The 27813-nt window shown below is 41.3% G+C and overlaps 1 protein-coding gene across 2 annotated transcripts in view; it reads right to left on the bottom strand.

Annotated features, from left to right (window-relative positions):
* The window catches only part of ptprn2 (protein tyrosine phosphatase receptor type N2), a 153813-nt gene that overhangs the window by 16953 nt on the left and 109047 nt on the right, over positions 1–27813 (bottom strand). For both annotated transcript variants that reach the window (XM_063483625.1, XM_063483626.1), the window contains exons 12-15: positions 12301–12516; positions 9254–9457; positions 3483–3630; positions 456–529 (exon numbers count right to left, since the gene is read on the bottom strand). In XM_063483625.1, the coding sequence (XP_063339695.1) occupies positions 456–529; positions 3483–3630; positions 9254–9457; positions 12301–12516 (642 nt within the window). The remainder of the gene's footprint in view (positions 1–455; positions 530–3482; positions 3631–9253; positions 9458–12300; positions 12517–27813) is intronic.

Below are 27813 nucleotides of genomic sequence, written 5' to 3'. Positions count from 1 at the left end.
GGAATCCCTTTTCAGCAGCCTCGGGGGAAATCATGACTGGCAATGTTTTGGGGGAGAGATATTTAAAAAAAATATAACCATAGCCCTCTCCAGTAGTCAGATCTTTCTGGATTTGTATGGGATACGTTTGCTTAGTCAAAAAAAATGCATAATTCTTTTTAGTGTGAATGAAAAAAAAGAAAAAGAAAGATGGGTATCTCCAGGGAGCAGCCATTTTGAAAGCAGTAAAAGTAGCAAGGCAATTCAGCAAGACACAAGAAACCCACTGAGGTTCTCAGCATGGAGAACAAAGTTAAAAAAAAAAAAGATCAATGGGCTTGGATCAATCACTACTTTTCTCTCAGAGTAAAATCCAACCACAACAGGTGCTCCTGGTATTAAAAAAAAGGGTGGGGGGGCTTCAGAGATAACATATTAGCCAAACTCTAGAACCATAATGAATAAAGAATACTCACAATTGGACTGGCATTGATGTAATCAGAGTTGCTGTGGTTGTTCTCCGCTTTCAAGGTGATCCTGGAATGATCGTCTGTAATGGAGATGCATAATTCATCGGTAAATATTTCCCCCCATTTTTACTCCCTGCACAATAACAACAGAATTTTGAGCAGCAACACAGGAATATGAAGCTGAAATGGCTGCGGGGACTGCAATTTCACCAGACTTTCATCATGCGCACGCACGCTGTTCTAAAGTCCTGGATTGCTTCACCTTAACCGAGGAATGTTCCAAGTGAAATAATAATAAACTGTTTCATCTTAAGAAGTGTGCGAGTTCTGAACTTTAAAATCCTGTTCGTTCTTTTTTTCCTAAACAAGTGAAGCTGCTGCAAGAGTCATATAATGTATTTGTAATGGCCCGGAACCCACTTTGATTTGCTTGGAATTAAAGTCCATGATTTAAAATATTTTCTTATATTTATGAACAAAAAGGCGAAATCAAGGGAAATAAAACATCTTTATGTGTTATTTAAAAAGAGTTTAACACTTTAAGCTCGTCAGACCTGCGCAGGTGAGGTCAGATTTGACAGTAACCAAGCAACACGCCGCCTGTCATCAGATTGCAGTTCAAATGTAGCTAAATCCTGATTGGTGCATGACACCGTGTGATACATAGCTACTGTTGCTATGCCCTGAGCCCTCTACAGAGTGTGTTTCCTTCCTATTTATCCCACTGCACTGAAATTGGCAGAAAGTCACCTGGAGGGTGTTTGTGAGAGATTCCCAGAGATATATATATATAAATATATATATATTTAAAAAAGGCACTTAGAGAATCCTGAATGGAAATTTATGGGAGAGTTGTGCAACAAGTAAGACGGTGTCAGAAATAAAGCTTTCTGACACCCAAAACCTTTTTTGGGTCAAAGTCAGGAAGATTTTTCAGTGTTTAGCATCACATTTGAATGGGTGTGTACATGAAGGTTTTATGTCCTGGTGATTATTAGAATATATAATCTATTATAATCTCATAATAGATTAACTTGAACTAGCTGGGAAATCCCAGCATAGCGAGCTGTGACACAACTTTCACTGCTCTGATTTCCCTCTTCAAATGAGGAGGAGTCACTGACAGATGCTACTTATTCACATGTTAACCTCCTGTTTTGATTTAACTGAGATTCCCAGTGTTCGTAGTAGTTGTCGTTTCTCTGGCTCTCTTCCACAGTGTGTCTGTTTTTTCCCAGTCTCACTCCCCTCACTCCTACCCTGTCGCACCAAATGGCTGAGCCTGGTTCTTCCAGAGGTTTCTTCTTATTAAAAGGGAGTTTTTTCTTACCACCGTCGCCAAGTGCTTGCTCGGGTTTGCTCTGTATTATTGTAGGGGCTTTAACTTAAAATATAAAGTGCCACGAGGTGAATGTTGTTGTGAGTTGGCACTATATAAGTAAAACTGAATTGAATTTCAAAACTGTGCTGTCAAGGAAGGACATCGAGCTGTAAATCCTTAACTGCCATAAATGCCATACATCAGCACACTGCTAACAACTTATGGGCCAACTCAGCTCCCACGTAAGATAAACAAACAGACATAAGTATAATGTAATTTCAGTTTGTCTAGAAGGAGGCGTAAACAGTTAATTTTGCTGTTTGGCTCCATTCACCTTTATCTCAGGAGCTTCATTTGGGTGAATTACAGCTAATTTTGGTGCAGGTCTGCTTGTGTTCATTTATTTGGGCGGTCACATTTTAAAGCATGATTTACATTTACTTCAATAATATTATAGACTTTTGTACAACTGTTACAAATACTATAAAGGGCCAAAGCTTCAAAAAATGACGTCGCTTTTTGTGCATGTGACCCCTGTAATCCAGAAGCCCAGACTTCAGACTGCCCTGACCATTTTTTTTCTAGTCTTGGATCCGTATGACTTCAAAGAGAGAGGATATCCCTAATATGGTCATCTAAGGCACACACAGCTGTGAACAGAGGTTGTTTGTGAGGTGCAGCCAATCAGAAGAAAGCTGGCTTAAAGCGAAAGGAGCTAAAATGACTTGTTGCAGACTGAGATGCTGCATAAAAGCACTGCATAAGATAATACTTAATATTCATTTTGAACTGTGAATCATCCAAAAAATCTAGAGTTTAAAAAGTAAGCAGAGCAGGTCGGCTTTAAAGAAAGACTTATTCACCCTCCAGTGTTACATTTTTGGGTCCCAGTTCATTCTGGGCTAACTGACAATCACAGTTCAGTGAGTGGAATTTCTCCACTAATGAGAAATTCTCAGCTCTGCCTAACAAACCTTTTGTCGTGTTATTGCGTCTCTGTCATCTTTAAAACGTGTGAACTAATGCTAAAATGTAGTGGTGGGCTGAAATAAAGCAAAACATTCTCATGAAATAATGTTTTTGTACCGCACGGTAAAGCTAGCTAATAATAATACTTTAATTACAAGGGATCAATGTTCATTTCAACCTTTGGATGGTTTTGATGCGTCCTTTGGAAACACTTGCAAGAATTAGCCAAGAAAGCAGTTATAGTTACATTCAAACTGCTTTAAAATCATAAAAACATCACTTCATCCAAATTTTTTGGAGCTGCTGAAGTCCCAGTACAACTTTTAACTTTGATATTTGGTGACTCCCAAACAGGTATGCATTTGTCCCCATTGAAAATCCTCTTTGGCTTTAATCGAGAGGACGCAAGAGATGCAGCAGGGAGTCTCCTCTCACTTCACTGACAGACATTTATGGGGTTTCTGGAAAAAACTGTTTAAATATCGCTCTTTGGCTAGATTACTAATGACTAATTATTTGTTCATGTTTGAAGCATATTTTCCACAGTGTTGTTTTGGCATGTTTACCCAAATGGTTTTATGTTCCTCTTTGGAGCATCTGTTCACAAATACATCAACAACATTTATGAAGCTACATGACCCTGCCTGGACTGTTCCAGACTTGAGGATCGTACCAACATTCCTGCAGAAAAAAACACTAAAGCAGACAAAAAACCCCAAAACAAACAACCTGAATGGACTCACATGCGACCACGGCATCAGAGCGGTTCCTCTTGGAGTTCTGCTCGCCTTGGCCCACGCTGCAGGCGCTGGGCTCTGCCTGGTAGGAGCACAGCGCCTCCCACTCACGCTCCAGACGGTTCTTGTTCTTCAAGTGGTCCTCCATGTATGACTAGAGGAAAACAGACACCACCTCAACCACCATTTCAAACGACAAGCCAGAACCGTGCAAAAGGAAGCGGAGTTCAGCTCGAGATATGGCTGCAACAAAGAAATCTGATTTGTTTTTGCACTGAATTTGGTTTAATTAAGTAAAAATAACAAAAAAAAACGTACTTCACCTTTACCTCACTGGAGGTTTCTGGTTAATGCTCAATGTTAATGTTTCATTGTATTTTCTAACCCATAAATAAACTAGAGCAAAAACACTAAACCCTAAACAACAGCATCCTCCTTCAAGCATTGATCAGCTGTCATGTCGCATTATTATTCTAAGCTGCTGTACAGCATGGCAGCTAAATGAGGAGGAGGCTGCTGAAGATCTAGGTGGGGAAGGTGTGCTAATGCTGGCGTCTTTGTGTGTTTGTGTGTTTGACCGAGAAGAAACAAAAAACACACACAATTAAGACTCCCTGAAAGGTTTGTCTGCATTGGAAATACTTCAGGGGTGTTTCAATCACGTCCCTCACTGCTTGCACAGCCGCTGATAAGATTGTCTGCATTTAAGCTGTCGCTTGGAGAAGACAAAATTGAATTCGCTAGAGAGACAAAGATGGAAAAAGAGAAGGGGGAGGGGTATAGGCCTCTGTATGTGCGTGTGTGTGTATGTATTCACCCAAACCAGGGCAAGTCTTAGGGAGCTTAGAGGCTGTAGCTGGCAAGAAGAGTCTTTTTTAGCATAGCACAGTGTTGCACTTTCTCTCCTGTATCATGGCTCCCCTCTCGGCGGGGTTAAATGGTTTAGTCCGCTATTGTGTGAGACAGAAGATTACAGACTCATAAACTGATGTCAGGGATCAGCTGGCTAATACAATGAAAGTGATACCCAGATGTGCCGGGTTTTCATCCTGTATTAAAAGCAGTATAGGTAGGCCGAGCAGAGAGGCGACGCTCCATTGTCACAAATCCGACTTATTCACTTCTGCCTGTCATCGAGAATCCAAGTCTTTGCAGCATAGTATACATTAATATATATATATATTCATAGATGATAATCATAAATAAGCTTGTCCAAAAACACAATAGCCAATTATTCTGGTAATGAATTCAGAAGTCCAAGCATGCCTGAGAAGGATATTAGCGCTTAAAAGAAAATTACAAATCCTGCACACAATGGAAATCAGAGTTTATTGTTGGCCACAGAAGCAAAAGGTGTTACACACGACCAGGCTGAGAACAATAAAAAAAAGCAGCTCTTGTGGCTAATGCAGCTGCATAATGAGAGAAAATGGTGGCACAGCATGCCCTATCTGAACCCATTAATGACAATAAGTGATCGTCCTAAAATACTGCAGTAAATTTCTACTCTTCTACTTCCCAGTCTGAATCTGCTGTTTTATGCATGCAAAAAAATTCAATTATTAAAAAAAAGTCAGTTCTAATAGCAGCCAACACATGTATATTTGCATGTGCTGAGATGTGCATCGCCTAGAACACATGCACACACACACACACACATACACATACACAGCGCTGTCTTCCCAGGAAAATGACAGCATGCCATTATGGCCACTTGACAGAGCCTGTCACCACTATGCTCTTGTCACCCTGTACAAGTACTCTCTGCTTGCCAGCCTGACAGCATTCCACCTCCCCTACCAATATTACATCTCCATGTACTTGATATATCCACTCTGAATTGCATCCCATTCTATTCAAACGATGCCCTGAATCGATTGCATTCCAAATTCATATTTTCGCAGCTTAATGCAATACAGCCAGCAGGCCCTTATCGAGCCCTCCTGCTTCTAGGGGGAGGCAGTGGACCACGGCGTATTCCAGAGACAGGGTAACGAAGGTTTAGTGAATGGGGGGATTATGTCTGCCAATCAGAGGGCTGGGATGGGAGGCCTGGGTGTCAGGGAAACAATGTCTAATCCTTCCTAAGCAGTCTCCTCAGCAGCAGAGGGTGCTGGGTGAAATCAGGATGAAGGGACGACCAGGGGAGCCAGACACAACAGGTAACACATTACTGTCAGGCTCCGCTGTCAAATTAAAACAAACAATGGCGGGAACAGTTTGTGCTGGGACCTTTATGATACGTCGAACAGCTGCGAGACGTGAAAAAGAGCATTAACGTGTACTGTGATTTGTGTGACTAATATTAGCTACATGAAAAGAACTCATTGTGTTGCTTTAAATGGGGCAGCAAATTGTCCCCGTCCCCCCCCCCAACTAAATATAAAATTGCAAAGAAAAAACCCCACAAAAACGCTGAGGGCAGAACATGTTGCAAGAGTCAGTGGCTATTTTTCCTTTGCCTGAGTCTATTCTCCTGTTGAGCAAATAATTTATCATTTAAAAAAAATGAACAATAACAACTCAACATAATAATAAAAAAGGGCCTCCAGCTACTTAATTATTGATTTCTTTCCCCTCTTTTTTCTTTTTTCAGTTTTTTTTAAGAGAGAGGTGATTAAGCCAAGGGAAAACTACAACAGCAGCAACTGCATCAACATTTTGACCCTGTTCCTGCACAGCAGGAGAACCTGCTCAGAGGTGTTTTGCTGCGTTTGCAAAGGCCGGAAAACAAGTTTGGTGCCTGTGAACCCCTGTCCATGGTGCTGAAAAGCTGCAGAATCACAGAGTGGCACATGCTTCCTTGTTACACATCTCTTAATTATTTTGCATACATAAAATGCAGAGGTTATGGCATCACAGTGTAGCTGAAACAGAAGAAGAAAGCAAGTGTAAGACACCAGAGGCGTGCCAAAGCTCTGGAAAGCACAGCAGATGACTCAGCACACAGAGGCATCCAATTTTGGTTTTGAAGTTGGAAGTCGTTATGCAAGTCTTAAGGTGGGCCACACAGTGGGACACAACATCGTAGTTCATTTATCCTGACGGCACTCTCGCAAAAGTGCTGTGTGTGTGTGTGTGTGTCTGTGTGTGTGTGTGTGTGTGTGTGTGTGTGTGTGTGTGTGTGTGTGTGTGTGTGTGTGTGTGTGAGGTGTTTGGGGCTCAAGAAGAAAAAAAAAACAGAACCCCCAGCATGTGTGCTTTGGAAAGCTGGGTATTCATCATCCTTCTCCACACGGTGTGAGCTCCAAAGAGCGGGAGCGGCGAGATGAGAGGAGAGCAGAGATCGGAAAATATAGGTCTGAGATCAGTGATAACAAGGCAATCTCACACATGGTTTCATGTGAGATGGTGGAGGAATTTTAAAGAAGAGGGCCCTATAGGACATCTCCATGTCAATCACGGCCATGAAAGAGAAGTAAAGGCCCCAGAGTGTTTTACCTTTCCACAGCGTAGTGCTTGCGTTGCTGCTGCGAAGAAACTAGGGCTAATAATAACAGCTCCTAGAAATGATTCACAGTGGCTCTTTTGTTATTTGCAAGGCTAAATGCTTTTCTATTGTCAATGTTTTCAAAAGAGGCTTCACAAACAAGCCTTGACGAGTGCAACAAAACCCATCTATTACCAGCAATACAAGGCATTACTCAGATTCACTCTCATTCATTATAGCCTCCCAATATAAAAGCTAGACATGCAGTGTGATGAATGCTCTCTCCATTAATGGAAACACTGCAAGGCATCTATCCATCTCTTTTATCAAGCTTGTTTCAAATGAATGAAGCAAAAGTTGTGCAAAATCAAACCATGCATTGTGTGTTTGTGGAAGTATTGGCAACCAAGAGCTTTTTCAATCAAACGGAAAAAAAAAAAGAACAACATTTCTAAAACATCCAAATGACAATCAGATGGGTAATGATATTTCACTTTTGTGCCGCTCTCATCACGCAAAACATTGTCTACCTTATTTTGCTGCGGCGGTAAGAGAAAACGGAGGCGGTAAGAGATGAAAATGACAGAGAGGAGAGAGAACCGGGACGGAATGATGAAGAGGGAAAATGACACAGAAGTAGGAAGAAAAAGTTGGAGGAGGAGGAGAAAAAAAATATAAAGACGCCAGAGCCGAGATAAAAGCATGAGGGAGAAAACAGCAGGAAGAGTAATGAAAAAAACAAAAAACAAAGATAACAGGGTTCTGAAGGGAATGAGGTGAGAGAGGGATGAAAAACGCCATCCAGACAGATAAACAGAGAGAAATAAAGCTGTTGGTATTCATACAGGAAGTCTTAAAATCAGACACTAGCATATAAATTCATCAAACAAATAAAAGGAAGTGACAGCAAACATTTTTCTATACTGGATCAGCTCCAGTATGCCAGAATATTCCAAATTAGGTGTAGTACAAAATACATTACACTGGCAATCTTCATTTAACCATGCAGGCACTCTAAGCGGCGTGACGTATAACAGACATTACCTCATGGCTCCTCAAGGTGGAGCTAAAAAGCGAATGAGTGGAAGGATCTTAACTGGCTTGCAGCAATAAATGCATAGCCGGAGAAGCAGCAGGCAGCCAGGGAAAGCAAATCAGAGTGCTAACCAATTGAAGCAACACACAATGCCAATACTTGTATATTAATGCCACAATGCAGTGAGTAAATTCTCTCTTCTGTGTGTATATCGTGATTTATTGTAGATGACTTTATGGCCATTTATCGAGTATCGCAGAATCACATACATATGACATCATAAGGTACTTGAGTCAGTGTTCATTTTTTAACATTAAAATTTGATTTTTAAACCTATTAATTATATAAAAGTAGATATTTCAGTCACTGATCGATTATTTTTGTTGTTCTTTCCAAAATTATTTAACAATTTCTTTAGTGCCAACGTATTTATTTACTTGAAAATATCATCAGACTTCTTCACACCACTATTAGCTATTGATTTGTCTATCTAATGACCCGTAACAGTATTTTTCCAAGCATTCATTAGGTACCACTAACCCTAACCCACTGGCTCTCAAACTGTGGTGAGGGACAGAAACAGGTGGATAGAGTTTGCTGATGCTATTGCACTTTCAGCTTGGATCCGTTTTATTTTTTATGGCTGTTAAAAACTGTGGGGTGGGGGTGTGCGTGTGAACGTCCTTCTGAAGTGGGGTATGCCAGGAAAAACTTGAGAACTGCAGCCTGAAACCATCACTCTCAGCTAACAATTGTCACCTCTCAAGTTCTCTTGCTAGTTTTCACAACAGACTGCGTTCTGCATTTGATTACAGTTATTTCATTAGACAGACATTACTAAACGATCACTCAGGTCTCATTAAAGACATCCCGTGTGCACTGTTGGAGCAGGTATCTGTGGATGCCAGCTTTTTCGTGCTTTATGGATATCCTGATTTGTACTTTTATGATTAATGTAGCAACTCAACACTCACCATCCTCTGGTGAAGTGCAGTACCAAAGGCTGGGAATGTCTGATGTAGACTTGTGACTGTCTACTGAAAGCTGACCTTACATAGCTTAGGAGTCTCACACACCCGACTAAACCCACCCTGGCAGGTTAAGTGCATATTTATGAGACATGAAGGGATGTTTGTGCTTGTTCAGTTGAAACAGTCAGACGCTAAGAACCACAAACGCTCTCTGAGGGCTGGACAACAAGCCATGTTACCAGCCAACCTCCATTTAATAACTCATCTCCTTCTTTGACCCTTTTTCCACCTCATGAATCATTACTTAAATTATTTCTGGAGTCAAGGCAAAGCTTCTTACCAGTATCATGTGACCAGTGGAGATGTCCATGTTGGATGGGACTGGCTCTTCACACCAGGAGGAGGTGCTGCTGCGGGTCGACGGGCTGGCTGCGGGGCCATCGCTGAACTGAGATGACACGCTGTTGAGCCGAGAGTGGCGCAACGTCTCCGGCCGCTCGACGCGCTCCGATGTTCGTATCGCCATCCGCTGACGACACAACTCCTGGGGATTACAGGAGACGACGATGGTGAAGAAGTGGATAATGAAGAGCGCAGTTCTTCCTCTTTGCAAGCTCTTGTGCATTTATCTTCTTTTCATGCACATAACAATAGCTTTATGTGCTTATCCTTGCTGTGAGGGGCTGGTTTCTGTAAATGCACCTTGTGAAATCCTGCATCTCGGCTGAGTTGATCTGTCCTCACTTAACTGTAGATTAATGGCTTATCCTCGTGGATTATGGAGCTTATACTAATTATGTCAAAAATACATGGTTGAGGAACCCTTACAGAATAAATTCAGTATGTCACACCTTGCTGCCACACAAACAACTCCCTTCAACGCTAAAGAATGGATCTTTCACAGCATAATCACCCCACATCCACACGGTAAACTCAAACTCAAAGTGCACTACTTAAAAAGAAGAATCTTTTTTTAAAGGATTTTTTTTGCAGAGAAGCAAAGGAGATACAAAATGAAGTGCCACTATTGCAAAATAAATGAATAAACATTTCCTGTGGCTTAAGAAGCCACTTCTATTAAGACCACAGGTCTTTGTAGTCTTAATGAGTCAGTTTTTCTCCCATCATGCCTCAGTGCAGAGACAGAGGATTAACCCTCTGAGATCTAATTTGTCATCCTAGCCCCCAACACTTAGCCTAACTGTACCCTGATGTTTTAGTAACAAAATTCAATTACATGAGTTTTTAATGCATGTCAGTTAGAATAATTATTATAATAATTATTATTATTTGTGTTATTTCCCTTATTTTGTTTTCTAAAATGACATATTCTGATGGTTAGGACCATCACTATTGGTTACTTAGACTTCAGGGGGTTAAACACTTCAAGACTGAGCATTACCTACTAAAATGACCACCACAGGGTTGTATGCCTCGGCCAACAAGCTATGTTGGAGTTTATATTCATGCCTGTTTAGACCCATGGAAGACTTTTAAAGGTGGATGCCAAAGATCAATTCTGCATCAGTAAATTCCAGAAATACAGTCACAGTCTCTTCCTCCTTTTCCCGAGTTATGGCTGGAAAACCTGGCTGGATATAAAATGTTGCTGCATTATGTTAACTTGTTAGACATTTGTGTGAAATTCTGTGCCTAAAAGTCTCTTGTGATGTAACCTTGATGTTTGACATACGACCATCAAACTCTCACAACTTCACCCTCTACTGCATGTTTGTGCCACATGTAATGAAGCTCCACCCCGTGACGACACTCTATCTCACTCAAAACACTCTGATGATAGTTTATCAAATTTGAAGAAATTCCCCAAGAGCGTTCCTGAGCTATTGTGTTCACCAAAAAGAAAAGATGTACGAATAAATGGGCAACCAGAAATGATAACGCCTCTGGCCATGCCTGTTGGCAGCGCTGAAGCATAATAAAAAAATATATAAATATATATATAAGCAAGAAAATCTGCTGAATTTATTCAAGCTTACATATTACATCTGCTTCCCCACAATAAGGTGTGGCCTCACTGGATATTTCCACGTTAAATTTATAATCTGTAAGCCCCACCATGTTTAAATTTGGGAGGCAAAGCAGTCAGCTCCACAGAATTCATTTCCATACTCAATTAATAACAGTCAGGGCAGGCGGGCCAGTGAAAATGCCTCGTGAAAGCACATGCTATCTCATGATGAATCATAGCGATATTTCCCTCTGGAGCACAGGCCTCTCTAAGCTCTGGTCTTGGATCAGCTTTTCTGCCATCGGACTTTAATGATTAGAGGCATGAAGCAGTGCCCTGGGCCTTGGCCCCAGGGCACAGTCCAGGTCCACCTCATAATTCATCCTACTTCTCAACATCTCTGCAAAGCCCTGTGCTGTACCAGCGCTGAGAAATGGTCCCATAAGAAGGGAGTGGGATGCAGTTAGTGCCAGAGGAGAGAGACACACGGAGCCCAGGGAGAAGCACAGGTCGTGAGATTACACTCTCCCCGTTACCCCCTTCTTTCAGACAACTAATCAGAATGGAAACAGGGCCAAGGGGAAACAAAATCTACAGTCCGTGCTTCCATTTTACAATAACACCCTCCCACTGCAGACAGCTCTCCCTGAACAACTCTGTATGTCAGCATGGAGTACACACCCACAAGACAGCAGAGTGGCTAGCAGAGGACGAACAGGTACCGGATTTCACCTTAAATTTGCACCGATTTTCATTAATTTATGATAATCAAAGAGTGAGATTCGGAATGGAATTTCAGAGAGAATATTTTTGCATCTATTCTTAATTTGAATATTTTTTTATTTGATATCTTTTTTAATGGTCATCACCATAACACCTCAGCCTTTGGAAATCAGCCTCGTGAAAACCTGATTAAATATTGAAAATGTTAACGTGACATGCAGATAAATGTGTTCTGAGTGCCACGCTGGGCACAGCTGAGCCCCAACTCTGAAAATCAATACAGCCCAGGCTGCCTGTTGCCCTGGAGGAACTGAGGGAATAGGTCACTGTGGCGGTCTGCTCCCTTTCTCCTACGCAGACACACACAATTCACATGAAAGGGTAAGCATATCTATTGGAAAAATGCTACTGGCAAAGAAAAAGGAAAGATTTAAAAACACATGACAATGTTTTCATCTTAAACTACTAAAACATTTAATAGCACATAAAATAAAACAAAACAACAAAATCACTGCATCAAAAAATGGTCCCGAAAAGCAGGTGGAACAAGAGTCACTCAAACATGAGCAGACAAACTCTCACAAACCAATTGGATAATCGGCCGTATTTGAACAGAGGGTGCTTCCCTCCAATGGCAAAGCACGGGATAAGAATCCCGGCCTCTGACTGGCTCATAGCAAGGAGGCTGGTCTTACCTGATAGGTTGCAGTGGCATCAGTACTGGTGTCAGTCCCCAGACTGGCTAGCTTCTCCTTCATGTGTAGGTGCGAGCGCTGGCGCACGCAGAAAAAAGTGGCCGACACTGCCACGGCCACCAGGATGAAGAGCATGCAGAGGACGGAGAGCAGCAGGAACTGGCCCGACTCCACCCTGGTCTCCTTCACCACGGGGATCTGGGTCAGGCTGCCCCTCTGGAGGACACGCACACAAACAGAGAGAGAAAAACACTGTCAAGAGCGGTAAATGATGCCAGTCTGTCTTTTTCCCAGACTGATGCAGTCGCTTTTGATTCACAGCAACCTCCATATCAAGTCTGCAGTGCATCAATTTTCACCTGAAGGCTTGTGTTGGGGAAAAAATGTGGATGCAGAAGTGATGCAAGTGCCTTGTCACCTTACCTCCACTTCCTCTCCCACTCTTTCCTTCCACCCACTGCCACTGTCTGACTGGCCATTCTCATTAGAGAGCTCTAACTCTGGCTTGATAATATGCATTCAGACTCAGTCAACCCCTATTACAAGCCCCTGTCCAGTCCTGTCTCCTCACTGTGCCCCACTATAGATATTTACAACCCCATTTAGTGCTGGCATGGCACGGGCTGGCACTGTGCAGCTTCAGGAGGCCTGGATACTAAAAGCTGTTGCTTAATTAGCTCCTCTGGTCCTGAGTTTGGCTGGATTAGGCCCTGGCCCAAGCTGCACAGCTAATGGCTACCAGGACTGGGGAGACACAGGCGGCGCAGACTGGACCCTCACACATACACTACTATCACCAGTTCAGTAAAAAACAAGAAAAAAAAAAGCTTTTCAAACATTCACACCAACGCTGCATGTTAATTTAGACAGTAGTTTCTACAGCAGACCAGGTTTAATGTGGTGTAATATCATCTAAGAGATTTTTATCAGTGTAGGTTAAAGAATAGGCCCTATGTGTTGATAATTGGTCCACTTGTGGCCATTTACTATAACGATAAATCCCCTGTAGACCTCGCTGATACATATTTTGAGAGCATAACAGTGATAATTAGGAGCAATAATGCGGACGGATAATTAAAGATACCTAAAATGTAGCTACTAATAAGACTGCCTGTGCTGATTGCATAGGCATCCTGTCAACTTGTTTTTGCTTTGAGCTCTGCAAAACAGAGGGGTGCAATTTGGCCCAGCACAATTTGCCTCACATAAATCATCCTTACTGTCCTCTGCGATTGACGTAAAAACATGGCGTTTCTGTAAAAGCCAGCTCTCTGCAGATTTTGATCTAATTTTACCAGCTGCACACATGCCAATAGCTATGCATCTGCAAAAGGGCAATATCAATAACAGTGCACGGATACATCAGCAGGCTCCTAATTGTCTGCATGCAATATTGAAAGATTGATGGGTGGAATGAATCAAATCCACACCAAAAAAAAAAAAAAAGAAAGAAAAAAAAAAGAAGCCAGCCGAGCTCTGACATTTAGCCTGAGGGGTCTAATGGGCCGGCTGAAGGATGACTACATCTTGTTATACCATTTTCAAAACAAGACACTTCACCTCACACCAGTAACAATGCGGTTTGACCTTGTGGCTCGTAATTGCCAATGTTTTAGCTGTTGTGCCGATGCCCGGGTCTTTTCGATTACTGTGTTGGGCCTGACGACAGTTGCTGTTGATTGCAATTGCGGTGACTCGAGCATGTAGTTTCAATCAAGCATTAAGAGGTTGGACAACAACCGAAAGGTTTGAAGAGGCTCATATACGGTTAGAGAGGGGAGAAATGGCCTCCATCCAGTGAATTGTCTCTCGTTTTTAGTGATTGAAATGAATACACGGACAGCAGCAATGTTTTAGAAATGAAAACTATTTTCATTTGCTGGAGTACTTATCTTATCAGATGCATTCTAACATCAACACACACACAAAAAATAAAAATATCGAAGCTTAAAAAGCCTCCTTCCACTTTGCATCCAGCATATCTGGCACCATAGGATGCTACACTGATTCAAGCCTCTGAAATCAAAGTGCCTACTGATTCAGATCTGCCTCAACCTATTTCCAGCAGTAGCACAATAATACAACTCTATCTTTTATTTCGAAAAAAAAATTAATTAACATTTATTATAAAGTTCATCACGGACGTGGCCCTTCGTAATACGTGGCTTATTCTCGAAAATGATTTACCTGGACAGCTTGAAATGAATAAAAACGTTTGGGAGCGAACAGACTTGAAATGCAGTGTGATCTTAAAAGAGTGTTTGAAGATGGCAATCGAACTGGAAGGAAACTAGAAGAGAGACAGAAAAGGGGAAAAAAAGGAGGAAAAAAGGGGAGGAGATGTGCCGCGAAGAATTACCTTTTGAGTTTTGTTCCTCAGCTTTTTTTCAGCATTTTATAAATTACATTTTGTATTAATTTATTTTTTCCCCCATGATTGGAGTCTGGTTCAACTAAAAATTGCTTCAAGATTTCCCTCATAACTAAATGAATATTTTTAACCGAAATTATTCCTTTAAAAAAAATCATAAGCTATCACATTTAGAATTTTACCCCCTTTTGTTTTATGTGCATTTAATAAAAAGATCACCTGGTTGAAGCATCACAGAATAAATCATCAGCTTAGTTTTTTTTATATCTTTTTGGAAATGTATTTGTTAAATCTCCTGAACACACACACACACACACACAAATGATTTTAACACCATTCCTATCTCTGGTTATAACTCTGCCTCTAACAGGCTCTCTCCCTCTGCTCTCCTCTCCTCTCTGCTCACATCGCCCCTGTCTGGTGTGGTGAATTAGCCAATCTGAGAGGAGACAAGGGGCAGATGGATTTCGGTGCTCTGGATTATTCACATAATAAGAGGGAAGGTCAGGCAGAGAGGTGCTGTCGGGGCGAATGGCCATCCATTCACTCACGCCACAATACCTTTAAGAAGTACGAGAGGAAAATCCTTCCAAACACCAAAACGCCAGACCTTAAATCAAAGTCTTTTCTTTTAAAAGTTGCAGCTACTACTGCAGATTTGAATGGTATGAAATCAGCTCCATGTAAGCAGTATTCATGAGAGAACCTGTGATTAATAAAAGAAAAAAAAAATCTCCCAACCTAAAAGTGTCTAATGTTGTTTAAATTTGGCAACTATAAAAATAATTTTTAGACTTACTTTTATTCATTCATTTATATATACAATATATGTGATTTTTTTTTTAAGTCAGCCAGTCCTAAACTAGACTTAAACGATGAAAATAAATCTAGGAATTAAATAGATATTTATGTCACAAAACACATGATTAAAAATGAATATCTGAGCAGTCAAAGAGGGGAATTACCAGCTCTAGTTCTCAACATTTAAGAGTTGGAGCTGGCGGCACCAAAGATGAGCCTGCTTCGAAACTTTGTCCCCTGCAGCCAGATGTGCTTTTTTTTTTCTTGATCTTTTTTTTTCTTTCTGTAAGATTAGATTTATTTTTAATACACTGGAAGGCAAATGCTTTCGATTCTCGATCACATTTATGCCATGAGCTTTTGGTGTTTCGGTCTTCAGCAAACTATCGCGCAGAAGAAGCGAAATAAAATGTGCTCAGACTGAAACCAGAGCTCCTAAATTATTCTGCATCTCGATGAAAAACCGTTTTCGCTCACGGGCTTTCACCGTGATTGTTCGCAAGTTTTTTTCTTCTTTTGTTATTTTTTTTTTCAAGCCAATCCTTTTCTCTCTCTTTAACCGTTAAAACTTGCACACTGGTTACAGCACAAAACAGACACACGCGTTTTTAAGCCAGGAGATAATTACCCAAATCCATGTCGCCGGGCAGAGCGCACACTTCGCAGTAAACGGAAGCTGATGCTGCGTCTTGTATTCCAGAGAGCACGGATAACCACTGACGCTCGCCGCAGCTCCAAGAAGCGTTTGCGCGTCCCGGCCGCCCACTCAGTCCGCTTCTCCAAAAGTTCCCCTGCGATGGTCCCATGCGTGCCCCCTCCCCAGCGCCAACAAAAGACCGCGGCTTCAACACGTAGATGAAGAAAAAAAAGAGAAGGGGGCAAAAAAGGGAGAGTCGAAGAGAATAAGAAAAGGGAGAAGAATGTGGGATATGCCCGCCTGATTTTCCGAGCCTCGGAAGAATGTGCAGAAGCCCCACTAGTGAGTCCTTTCAGCGCCTCTGTGCCAATGAAAAGAGATGGGGAGGTGGTGGGGTTGGGTTTTTTTTTTTTGTTTTTTTTTGCGATCATTTAGTTAAGGCTGAGCCCCTCCTTATATTCAGCCGCTCAGGAGTCCCCGTCCATTGCACATGTCATATCCACTGGTTGCTATAGCGATGCCTCCACATGTTGTCGACAGTGAATGTTCAAGGAGCGATGCCTGGCTAATAGGCTTGCGGGCCGAGGGGCGATATGAATGGACATAGGGCTAGTCACTCATTTGTTGAGCTACTAGGGGTCTCTGTGTTTGGTGTGTGAATTGCTGTTTTCTCAGGCTCTGCTTTTCCTCTGCTCCCTCTCCCAGGGATTCAGTTATGTGAGCAGAATAAGGGAGATGGGGTAGTCTATTCTTCAAAGTAGGCTTTTGCATTTAAAGCTGAAGTGAGCGCTATTATTGGAGGCTACCACACAGTACAGTAGTTGTAAACTATATGAATGCTGCATCGGAGATAGATTGGGTGCATTCTGGAAAAAAAAACCCCAAACCTCAACCTAAAGTAAAATTGCATATAATTGGCTGAGTCTTTTCCCCGCTTCCTTCCCAGTGCTGCCAAAATGAAGTGAAAAGGAGGTGGAAATTGCAAGTTTAACAAGTTTTAAGGATAAAACTCAATAAAATGCTATCCTAATTAGCAATCAGTCTTAAAAAAAAAAGATCCAATGGAGAGCAACAGCTGCACTTAGCAGGGAGAGAGAGAGCGAGAGAGAAAGGGGGATTATGGAGAGCACAAGCAGAGAAAAGGAGAAAGCAAAAGAAAAGGGGCGGTGAAGAGAGGAGAACGGGGGTCCTGTCAAATGCAGATGACGAGTCGTGGGGAGGGGGGCTGTGTGACGGGGCGCTCTCCAGTTTATTTTTTCCATTCAGAGAGCACCCCCTCCTCTCCTCTATTGTCCCTCAGTGTGACAGCTGGAGTTGGCAATGTGAAGGGGAGAACAAAAACGAGCTTGCTGTCCAGCCTGGGTCTGTGGCCACATCGGACGCCACCACATTCCCCCCCAACCCCCCAAAAAAGCAGGGCCAACCAGACGGGCCCCGCGGGGATAAAACCTGAAGCAGAACACACTCCGATTGACTCGACGATTTTACAGCATCCCCCCAAAACTCTTAAACGAGTAATTGTACCAAGCAGGATTAGCTGCAAAACTAAAACTGTGAGTGCATTTGGCTTTCCCCTTTTCTCATGGCCACAATACGCTTGACACTTCTCACGTCGTGTTCTCTGCACACTTGCATCTGCAAATATCAGAAAATTATTCAGAACCCAGACGCTGTTTTCTCTCCTCCCTGCGAGAGGGCACGCAAATGCTCATGGCCCGCGAGGTAAATTTTTTCTAACTCGCAGGATTCTGATTCAGTTTTGAGCAGATGAACTCATTCTTTCTGCAGTGGCTTGCTGTTGCAGCAATGCACGACAGATGCAGAAGTAATGCAAGGTGGGAGACTTTTATCACGACTGCCGGTGTGTGGGTTTTATTACTGGTAAGAAATGAATAGTGGCCCCTGAAGTTAATCCCCAGAAAATCAGTCCCTACATTAAGTCGGCGATCATATCTGTCTTGGTCTCTGGTGGATTGGAAGAGAGACCTGTTCACGCTTTTTCATACAAGACACCCTGGTTACACACCTGTCAGCCCTATCTAAACCCACACTCACCCAAACAAGAGTATTCCCCTGACACTCAGAGGATGAAACAGCCCGTCCCTTTACCTTTTCTTTGAAGGAAAGCCTGACTTTGGCACATGCCGTTTTCCTTTACTTGAACTCTGCGTAAATGGACACATTTTCACACATGCCGTCTGCTACGTGCCGCACAGTGCCATTTCACAACTCGTGTCACATCCCCCCAGTGAGGCCTACGCCAATGGTTATCTCACCAGGGAGGTCTGACGTGCATCGATTCATTCTCGCTCTCTGTCACACACACACACAAAACCCTACAAGCAGTCAAATTCAGGATCGTACTGAAGTAAGTCGCTCTCGTGGTCACTGGTGATAATCGTAGATGCTGTCTCGCCTGCGTGTCCCTCCTGTAAGTACTTCCTCGGGGTAACACATGTTCCAACAGCCGCCTTGAGTCCTGCATGGCTTATCTGTCCTCCTCTACTCTCGCTGCTAGGCTGTTTGCCTCTGTGACACATTTCACATTTCTAATAAAGAAAAAAGACGGAAAAGCAACGAGTGTGTTTAAACAGTGGCAGAAAGAGGTATGCGGCACTTCACCATGTCACCAGGAGAGAGGTGGGGATGAGAAATGTTAAACAAATGCCAGGATCAAGTCCGCTACCCGCAATGGCAGAGCAGAGACATCCACTGATGCCTCTGTGTAAGTTCAGAAACGGGTTGAAGAGACAATAACTTGCTCAGGTATTATCTTTGCATCTACATGCTGCAGACATCTGGGCATATTGACATGTCTGTCACAAATGTGCAGGTGTGCTTCAACAGTCCATCTAACGGTGTAGGAAGACCTTCACCTGGACACACAGAAGTCTGAGCTTTTAATATTTCTATTTTAGCAAACAGAATAGAAAGCCAGCTTGCAGAGGACAGGGAGGCAGCACATTGGTGGTGCACACGTATACCAATCACACTATAATGCTATCAGTGAGAGCCTAATGTCATTTACAGTGCTGCACAAGAAACCAACAGCTGCAATGTGTACCTGCAGACTTAACTAATGTGAGATAGTGCTACACCAAAAATAGTTAGGGGGGTGTTCTGCTAGGCTTTTTGAAACAGGGTGCAATAAATTATTCATAATAATATGTAAGAGAAGTGGTTTCTACTGCTCAATTTGGGAAGGTGTTGGAGGATTAGCTTCAAACTGTAGCGCGGAGAGAAATGTATGCAGTACAAAATACATTTGGGTTTTGTCTTCCTTTTTTTTCCCACCCCTCTCCCAGATCCACCAGCTGTTATCGTTATTGCCGAAGAGATATTACACGATACGTGCGAGAGGGAAATCTCGAGGCTCATCTGGGTTTTTAACTCTTCTGTTTTTAAGCGTTTGATTTACACATTTACCCTTATACTGTTTGTCATGAAACAAAGCTCTCATAAAAGCAGGGGCAGAGATGCGAGGACGAAACGTTTGAAAGTCTGTCTGCTTGTATTCACAGTACACCGATGTCATTCTGGGATATTGTTAGTCGCTACACTGCACTTTGATTTTGCCCCCCAGACATAAAATTATACGTATACAGAGGTAGACTATAAAAGGTGGCACTTTGCGCTCTTGTCTAAGCCTCTTTTAAAACATCACTTAAGGTGCAGAAAGTTGACAGCGAGGTGAATGTCTTTAAATGCATTGTGTCTGTGTGTGTGTGAGAGAGAGAGAGTGCGAGAGAGAGACCATGTTTTCCAATGGAAGATGTTCAAAGACCCAAAAAGGTCCCATTTCTGGGTTTTACTTGAAACATTTGAATTGCTGTGTCTCATGCTCATCACTTGCTCAGAGAGGAACCATTCAAAACCCGTGTGTGTGTCAGCCATGTCATTCTGGTATTTTCCCCAGATGAGCTTGTTCAAATAGGCCTCTTTCTTATGTGAATCCCAGCCCAGGCTTTACCAATGCCAAGTAGTTCAAAGCAGTAAACATCAAGGTAAATGCTATGCCTGTCATCCTGACTATATTCAAAGCATAGAGGCAAACCCACACACATGCACATCAGCGCGCACTTCAAAATGAAATAGTGCTGTGGCGTCACAGCCTGGAGTATGAAATCACAGCACATCTGTGAAATTATAGAAAGTGTTGTAATCTATTACGATATAAGCAGAGTGATACATATTATGTCTTGATTTAAATGGTTTATAAATACTGATCATGTACACATACACTGCTGTATGGATTCCAATCACTACAGGTGAGGGAGAACAAAAAAATCCTGTAACTGTTTTAGTCGAAATAATATTATAACACAGAACCGTTTCTCGTCAGTCCCCCTGCACTCAGCTTTTTAAGGTACTTGGCAGGTAGGTTATTCCAGACATCCTGGACAAGTTGACACAATATTTGTGGATTTTGGCTGCCTTCCTGTGTCTTTCTAGACATCCCAGACTGACTCCAGGCTCTGAGATCAGGGCTTTGTGTGGGTCATATGAAGGTTGCAAGACTCCTCATTCTCCTCACAGATGAAGATGGTCACGCTGTGTCCTCATTCAGCTACTTCCCCTAGTGCTCTTCCCTGAGCACTCTTCTCTGTAATCAAGTATGGAGTTGTACATTTATCTTTAATCTTTATCTTTAAATGTATTTTTCTGACTCGGGCCTGTAATACAAAATACTGTTACACTAGAGGAGAAAAATCTGACATCAATGCCTGATTAAAAAGCAGGCCACTCTGTAGCTTGTCTTGGCATTGCCATGAGTGGCTACGTATCCACCTACTGTCTGAAAATTCTTTGGTGGTCTCGCTGCTTTGGCTTCATACAGTACACTAAAAAAACTTCAAAACAAAACAAAAAATCTGCCAAAATAAAATAAAAAATAAAATAATGTCACATTGTTAAGGTATTAGTAAGGTGTTAGCGAGTTCTTAATTCATCATTTATACAGCATTACTCCTCCTTAGTATGCCATTTATAAATACAGGCATAATATTATGACTATGATAATGATTATTACAAGCAGTGATAACATTCTTCTTGAGTCTCTCTATGCTGTCTGTCTCTATGCTTGTCTGTTGTCTCATAATGGATGGCTGCCTCTTTCTGAGTTTGTTCTGTTGTGAATGACTTCCTGTTAACTGGGAGTTCTTCCTTCCCATTGTTGCCAATTGTTGCCAAGTTATTGCTTATAAAGGATAATCTAATTGTTGGGGGTTTCCATTCAATAGTGTAGGATCTTTACTTCACAAATTAACCTCCTAGGACCTGGCGTCCACGTATGTGGACATCACATTTTGGGTTATTTAGACCAAAATATTCAATTTTGGACATTATACTGCCACTGTTCTATTGAAATTTTAAACGAATATCCTCATATGTGGCTCTCATTTTTCTTAGAAACAAAAATCAGGTTAAAAAAGACCAAATCTGGTAATTCTTTGCTTTTACATTCATCGGGTCGCAATCAGGCCAAATATCAAAGAGAAATTAAAAATGCATGCCGTGGAAGAGTTCAGGTCTTAGGAGGTTAAAGCACAATGAGGCTACTTTTTTGAATAAATTAAATTAAAATGAACTGAACATAATTGGAAATGGTAACTATTAAGGTAACTAGTATACTCATTTATTAGTGTATGAAAGAACATGATTTCAGATGCAGTCTGAAGCTCTGCGTTTTGGCTTGTTGCGTGCACTATTGTTTGTTCAATCAGCATTTAAGTCTAATATTCATTAAACCTTTTGTATGTCGAGCAAAAGGCAAGTCAACATTGTGGATAATCACGATCTGATGGCACTAACTGTTTATCATACAAGTCAGATGGCAGATTACCTAAAATTGTCAGTAATCTTTGAGAAAATTGTCATTGATTTTAGAAAATGGTAAATAGAAGCAGCTTCTCCTTTCAAGGCTGCAGTCATTGATTTGTCTGCTGCAAGGACATGTGTTAATATCAGAGTTTGATTGCTGTCGTAAGCTAATTCAACTTACTATATTTTAATTATTGTATCACCAACACTGCTCATTACAGTGTTCATATGAAAATGAAGACTCTGCAAGCTAGGTCTTAAATATGTACTTGATGACTGTATACAGAGCTGTAAGTAACTGTTTTCTTTATATTTTTGTTCCAAGAAGCCAGACTCTTGTAATTAAAAAAAGAGAGTAATAGTTCTTCAGGCTTTCAGGGGTCTGTCAAAGCTTTTCTTTCCTTCCTCTGACCATTTTCAGAGGATTTTGTTGTTGTTGTTTTTTGTTAAACTACTTAACATTGACCTATGGATCATTCAAGCATAAAATAAGCACCTACCCCAAGAGCTGAACCAGTGTTGTATTTACACATCACATACAACTTAGATGTTGAATTTATGAACACAGAAAAGCACCATCACATTTTGATCCACCGTGCAATACCACCTGAGAAGGATCTGATTGGTAGTGGCTTCATCTTTAATCATTTCTTTCTGCCAATGCAGTAAAACCATACTGTGCAATTATCATGGATTGGCTTCCCCAGAGCTCAGATCTCTCTATTATTATCTTAACAGAGAATGGAACAAAAAGCAGCCAACATCCAAAGAAGAGCATTGCATGTCTTTCAAGAAGTCTGGATATTCTTGAACTACTACTACTTAAAGAAATGACAAGAAAGCATGCCTAAGAGAGTTCAGGCTGAGTTGAAGACTAAAGGTGTTCATACCAAATATTGAGTTACAGAATTGCTAAAACATGTTTTTGTGTTTATATACTGCACTTGCACATGTCTCAGTTTAAATCACTGCACATATTTCCCATTTTTCTAGCAAAATATAAATGAATAAAGGGTGGGCCAAGACTACACAGTAATGTGTATTTTAGTCTTAAAAATCTGTGCTAAAGCTGCATATCATAGTTAGCATTCTAATTATTTAATGGCACTGAAGTAAATATACAGCTTGGTTCTTGTATGATGTTAGCTTTAAAGCTAGTTAGCCTTAGAGCTACATGCTAATGTTTACAGCTTACATTAAAGCACATACCACTATCAGATACTTTTGTTTAACTTTTGACCTTAGGCTCCTCTCTAAGCTCTAAAATTACAATATTAATCCAGTTGTTTGTACACCAGTTTATTTGAATAGCTAGTCACTGCTAAGCTATGACTAGCTAAATCTGTCTGAATGGTCTCTTAAACTGAAGTGCAGCTTTACATTTAAGCTCTGATCTTCTTTTTAAAAAGCTGGCTTGTTAATTCCAGACAAGACAAAGCTGTCAAGTGTCTGAGAAAGTTGAGCTGATTTATTTTAACTTTCTATTTTTTTAATTTGGTCAAGGTGCAGCTTTAATTCCCAACTGGTTGTAGCTGACAATAATGATCCTTTCTCCCTGCAGCTGTGATGACAATAGCAATATGTCTGACAAGGATGATTGTGTTTGCTAAAATGCCAGCCAGAATTAATTAAACAAGGTCACCAAATGGTGCTCGTTGCTAAAACTTACGAAAGTCTGCTCGGTATCAGTAAAGATGTTTGCACTGTGGCCCAAGACAAAGTAAATTATGCTCAGATTTGCATTAATCACAACGACAAGAATTATTTTCAAGATGTAATGAGCTTCTGATAGGGGATATTATAATACTGTAGGTGAAAAGTCATTAGACACCAAATAAAATGGCCATGCCCAGAGTGTGATCTGAGTTTGCTAAAACAGAAGCCAATCAGGAAAAGTAATTGAAGGTAATACTTCATTCTCTTGTGGCAAAAGATAAAAGAAGAGCCACCACTAAAAATCATCCGCAGTCAAAAAACAGTGAGGAAAAAACACTGTGGTTTTAATTGTTTTGTTTGAATAGAATCCACACTACTTTTAGACTATTGTGTTCTCAGCAGGCTTTTTTTTTTTTATCTTGGAGGGAGATAAAACTGCAATTAATTTTGAAAGGGGCGAAAACAGTGAGACAATACATCAAGTCACACATGAGTGGTGGCAGGCAGGGATATGTGGGCTGCAGCGGAATAACAGAGGTAGTCAAAGGTAGCATTCATAATTGAAACCCCTGTCACAAGAGACTTAGTGGGCTGGGAGCCTCTGATACTGAGACTGACAGTAAAGGGACAAAGGGAAGTGTTCAGAGGAGAGCACTGAGCGACTTCATAGGTTCAACAGGATGGGTTTCCTCCACACCTGAGTCCACCTACTATCTTAAAGCCCCTGAAACATTTTACTGCTCTATAGCTGCTGCACCATTGCACAGTGGTGCTCAGTTTCATAGTCCAAAGAGTTAAAATTCACCCACAATCTAAAAATAAGTTGAATTGTACTTTTCAGTAGATCACCCTTGAGCCAAAACCTGCACAACTAAACTTACTTTTCAGCTGAAATGTGTTTTCTCCCGGTAAGGTAGCATTATCGTGACTTTTGCAGTATGATGCAGTTTAAAAAGAAAGCTTACATTTGAAACACGAGGGAAATGCTGGATTTTCACAAAGGAAACTGGGGGTCAAGTCCTGTGTGGGATAGTTACTTTAAGAATGTTGTTTGGGCCAGAGGTCTTGAACATCTATCTGTTTTCAGGCTTGAGGAGACCTTGACAAAAAAAGAAAAAGAAAAAACAGATGAACAGGTTTTTAAATTATCTATCCTTGGAGTAAGCGATTCTTTGGATTCTTTAGAGGTCAAGATAAAAAAGATAAACAGCCTTGACTGTCACTTGGTGCCTCATCCTCTTAATTTCGCTGAAGGTGGTTAGCACGGATTTATACAGGTTAGTGCCGAGTGGTATAGATTTAAAATCCCAAAAAGAAGAAATGTTGTGGAGGAAAACGAAGTATTTAACAGTCTGTGAAAATTACTGATATGCCTGTTCCAAAACCAGCCTATTTCTTTTACTCTTTTTAAAGTTATTAGGGTGCTCAATACTTTTAAAAAATTTCTTATCAAAGAGAGCTACTTTCACTTTGATTCATTTGCACAAACACCCTTAGGACTCAAAGTGGCCTTCGAAGCTTTAAAGTTACTGTTTCCTAATAGTGTCCAAGATACAAAGTAACAATATGCTCAGCTCCAAATCTTTGAAGGCGTACAGGGTGCCTGGTTTTAAAGAAACAAAGAAGGGAGAGAAAGTACCACTACTCTCTGATGAATGTATCTCACTATATTTGTTAAAGGCCAAGCTTAATAGTTACTGATTAGATACTTTAGATTTTAGATAGATGTGTTTTGCAGCTTTTTTTTAAGGTCAAATATTGCTCAAAATTTGGTGTAACACAAGAAGATGACAGGGATAGGGTGAGATGGAGGCAGTCACTCAATGATCAACATAAGCTACAACTGTCTTTGCAGTCAACAACAAAGTGTTGGCAAGAATCAAATATGATGGCATAATTTGACATAATAATCATTTTTATGAATTTTTTCCTGGTTTCTCTATAAATATGCCTTTAATTGAGGGTGACATGCACAAAGTGGTACCATAAACTATCAGAAACTACATTTATATATACATTTATACTGAACAGTATTTGACTGTGCAAATGACCACACTATACCCATAGTTAAACAACTGTTCACACTGTGGCCATCAGTGCACTTCAAACAAATCAAATCTGGCATGGTCTCAAACGCTACTGGGCCGCTGTTAAATATGGCGTCCCGAGCAAATGCCAGCACACTCAATGAAACCCTGGGCCTGTTTGTTTAATGGCATCCACGCCTGATAGAGCACAGACAGAGCAAACAAAGCAAGAAATAAACCAGAACAAGCATCTCAAAGTGAATAACCAGCCTTGACACTATTGGTCAGTTGAAGTGCAGGGCGTATTGGCAGGTGGTGAGAACGAGATCGGCCACCCACCCGGCCTGTGCACGTTGTGGCAATCGACGCTTTTTTATGGTCACATTTTTGCCGTTTTGCCTGTCTGAAAGCACCAAATTAAATATTGTTTATAGTAAGCAGCCTCCCTAATACAATTAGATTTTAAATTGGCCCTTTGAGAATGCCTCTCAAGACTTTAGTAGACAATTATTCCTCTAGTTTAAATCGAATGAAAACAACGCACATTTCTGATCACGTTTGATTATGTTTATTGGACAACCAAAGCCTCGAGTCACCGCCTGAGCTGGTGCTGGTGGACCCGCAGCATATTGAGGCCGCCTGCCTGAGCATACGCCCCGATGATCAGCTACAACTTGTATAAGTGAAGATATAGATGTAGAACCACAGGAGGCAGCGCGTGATGGGCTAAGGGTCATATCCCTGTAAATGCACAGAGCCACAGCCTCATAAATTCTCATCAGTGTCTTCATTAAACATTTTCCCCTGTTATCACCATGACAACAGCGGGCCAGCGTGTGCCCGCAGGGAGAGGCGTGTGTGTCTGTGTAACCCCGGGGGTGATTTTGGGGGGTAACTTGGCACAGACACCAACAGCCCATACCTCTCCTCTGGACTCGCTCTTAGTATAGGGACCGAGGGGGGGATTGTGGAGTGGCAGACAGCCAGGAAGGCTAGAGCTGTTCCACAGCGATCACACTTGACAGGCACTGGCTGTGTCTGGACTGGAGGCAAGCGCTCTGATTTCTCTCTTTAATTACTGCTAATCGGAGGAGCCACAGCCCATGCTAATGAAGCCACACCAATCAGCTGGGGGAAGAGTCATGGGCCTGGCGCTGCAAAACAATCCTCTGCACGGAGAGAGCTGACACTGCCTGCCCAGCACCGCAGCGTCCCTGTGTGTCTCACTGTCTGTCTGTCTTGCAGCTCCGGCAGCTTTATACGAGTAGTCTGCCCTCGAGCCAAACCAAGCAGCACCGCTCGGCAAAAGAAACCTCTGTGAATCCCTAATGAGAGCGCTGCCACAGCTGTAGTACGGTATCAGCCGCCTGTTTTCAGCTCACGTCTCCCACAGCTTCACACCAAAACCTCTGACAACAATGCAAAGTACGGCTGATCAGAAATTCTGAAGGCAAAATTAATTATGATTTATGCCAAGATTTTGATGGTTCTGTAACGTAATAATACAATTGACAGCTCATTATTATAAATGCATATAATCAATCTAGCCAATTTTCACCCACAAACATAATTACACTCTATGGCTTTTTTAGTGGGGCTGTGAGGACGTCTTTTTTCTCTTTCTTCAAAAGGAATAAAGTAATGAATAGTGACAGACATGTGATTGCATGTCTTTGCGGACCTGACTTGCAGAGATACCTCTGCCTTTTGTTATTTCCAGCATTAAAATGTAATTCCTTCTATTTGTCCTTCATATTGTTTAAGCTGTGAAAAATTACTTTGTCACGTATTCTTTTTATTTAGAGACTTACCTTTTTTTTTTTTTTGTCCAAATGTCAGATAAAATGCACAGAAATATACAGATATTAGATTAAACTCTAAGTATCTGTTATGAAAATCAAACTAGTATATAGTAATTATTATTAACGGCACATTACTGTTTGACATACTATATATTTTTCAGTTGTGAGCATGTAACTATTTTCATGTGTGTAAATTGTAACCCATCGGTATCAAACATACAGCCCATAGACTAGAACAAGTCCCAAAGGATAGCTCGGAAAAAACAACAATAAAAGAAAATGTACTGCTCTTGCTGGTGTGATGCTGCCAGCACAAAACAGGAATGAAAATGTATAGAAAGTTTAAAGTAGATCTACTACTACTTAAAGTAGTTTCGCTCGAGAGCAGTAAGATAACAT

This window comes from Pelmatolapia mariae, linkage group LG9 (assembly GCF_036321145.2).
Source record: "Pelmatolapia mariae isolate MD_Pm_ZW linkage group LG9, Pm_UMD_F_2, whole genome shotgun sequence".
NCBI classification, from domain to species: Eukaryota; Metazoa; Chordata; class Actinopteri; order Cichliformes; family Cichlidae; genus Pelmatolapia; species Pelmatolapia mariae.
This window is presented reverse-complemented; position numbering and strand designations above follow the sequence as displayed.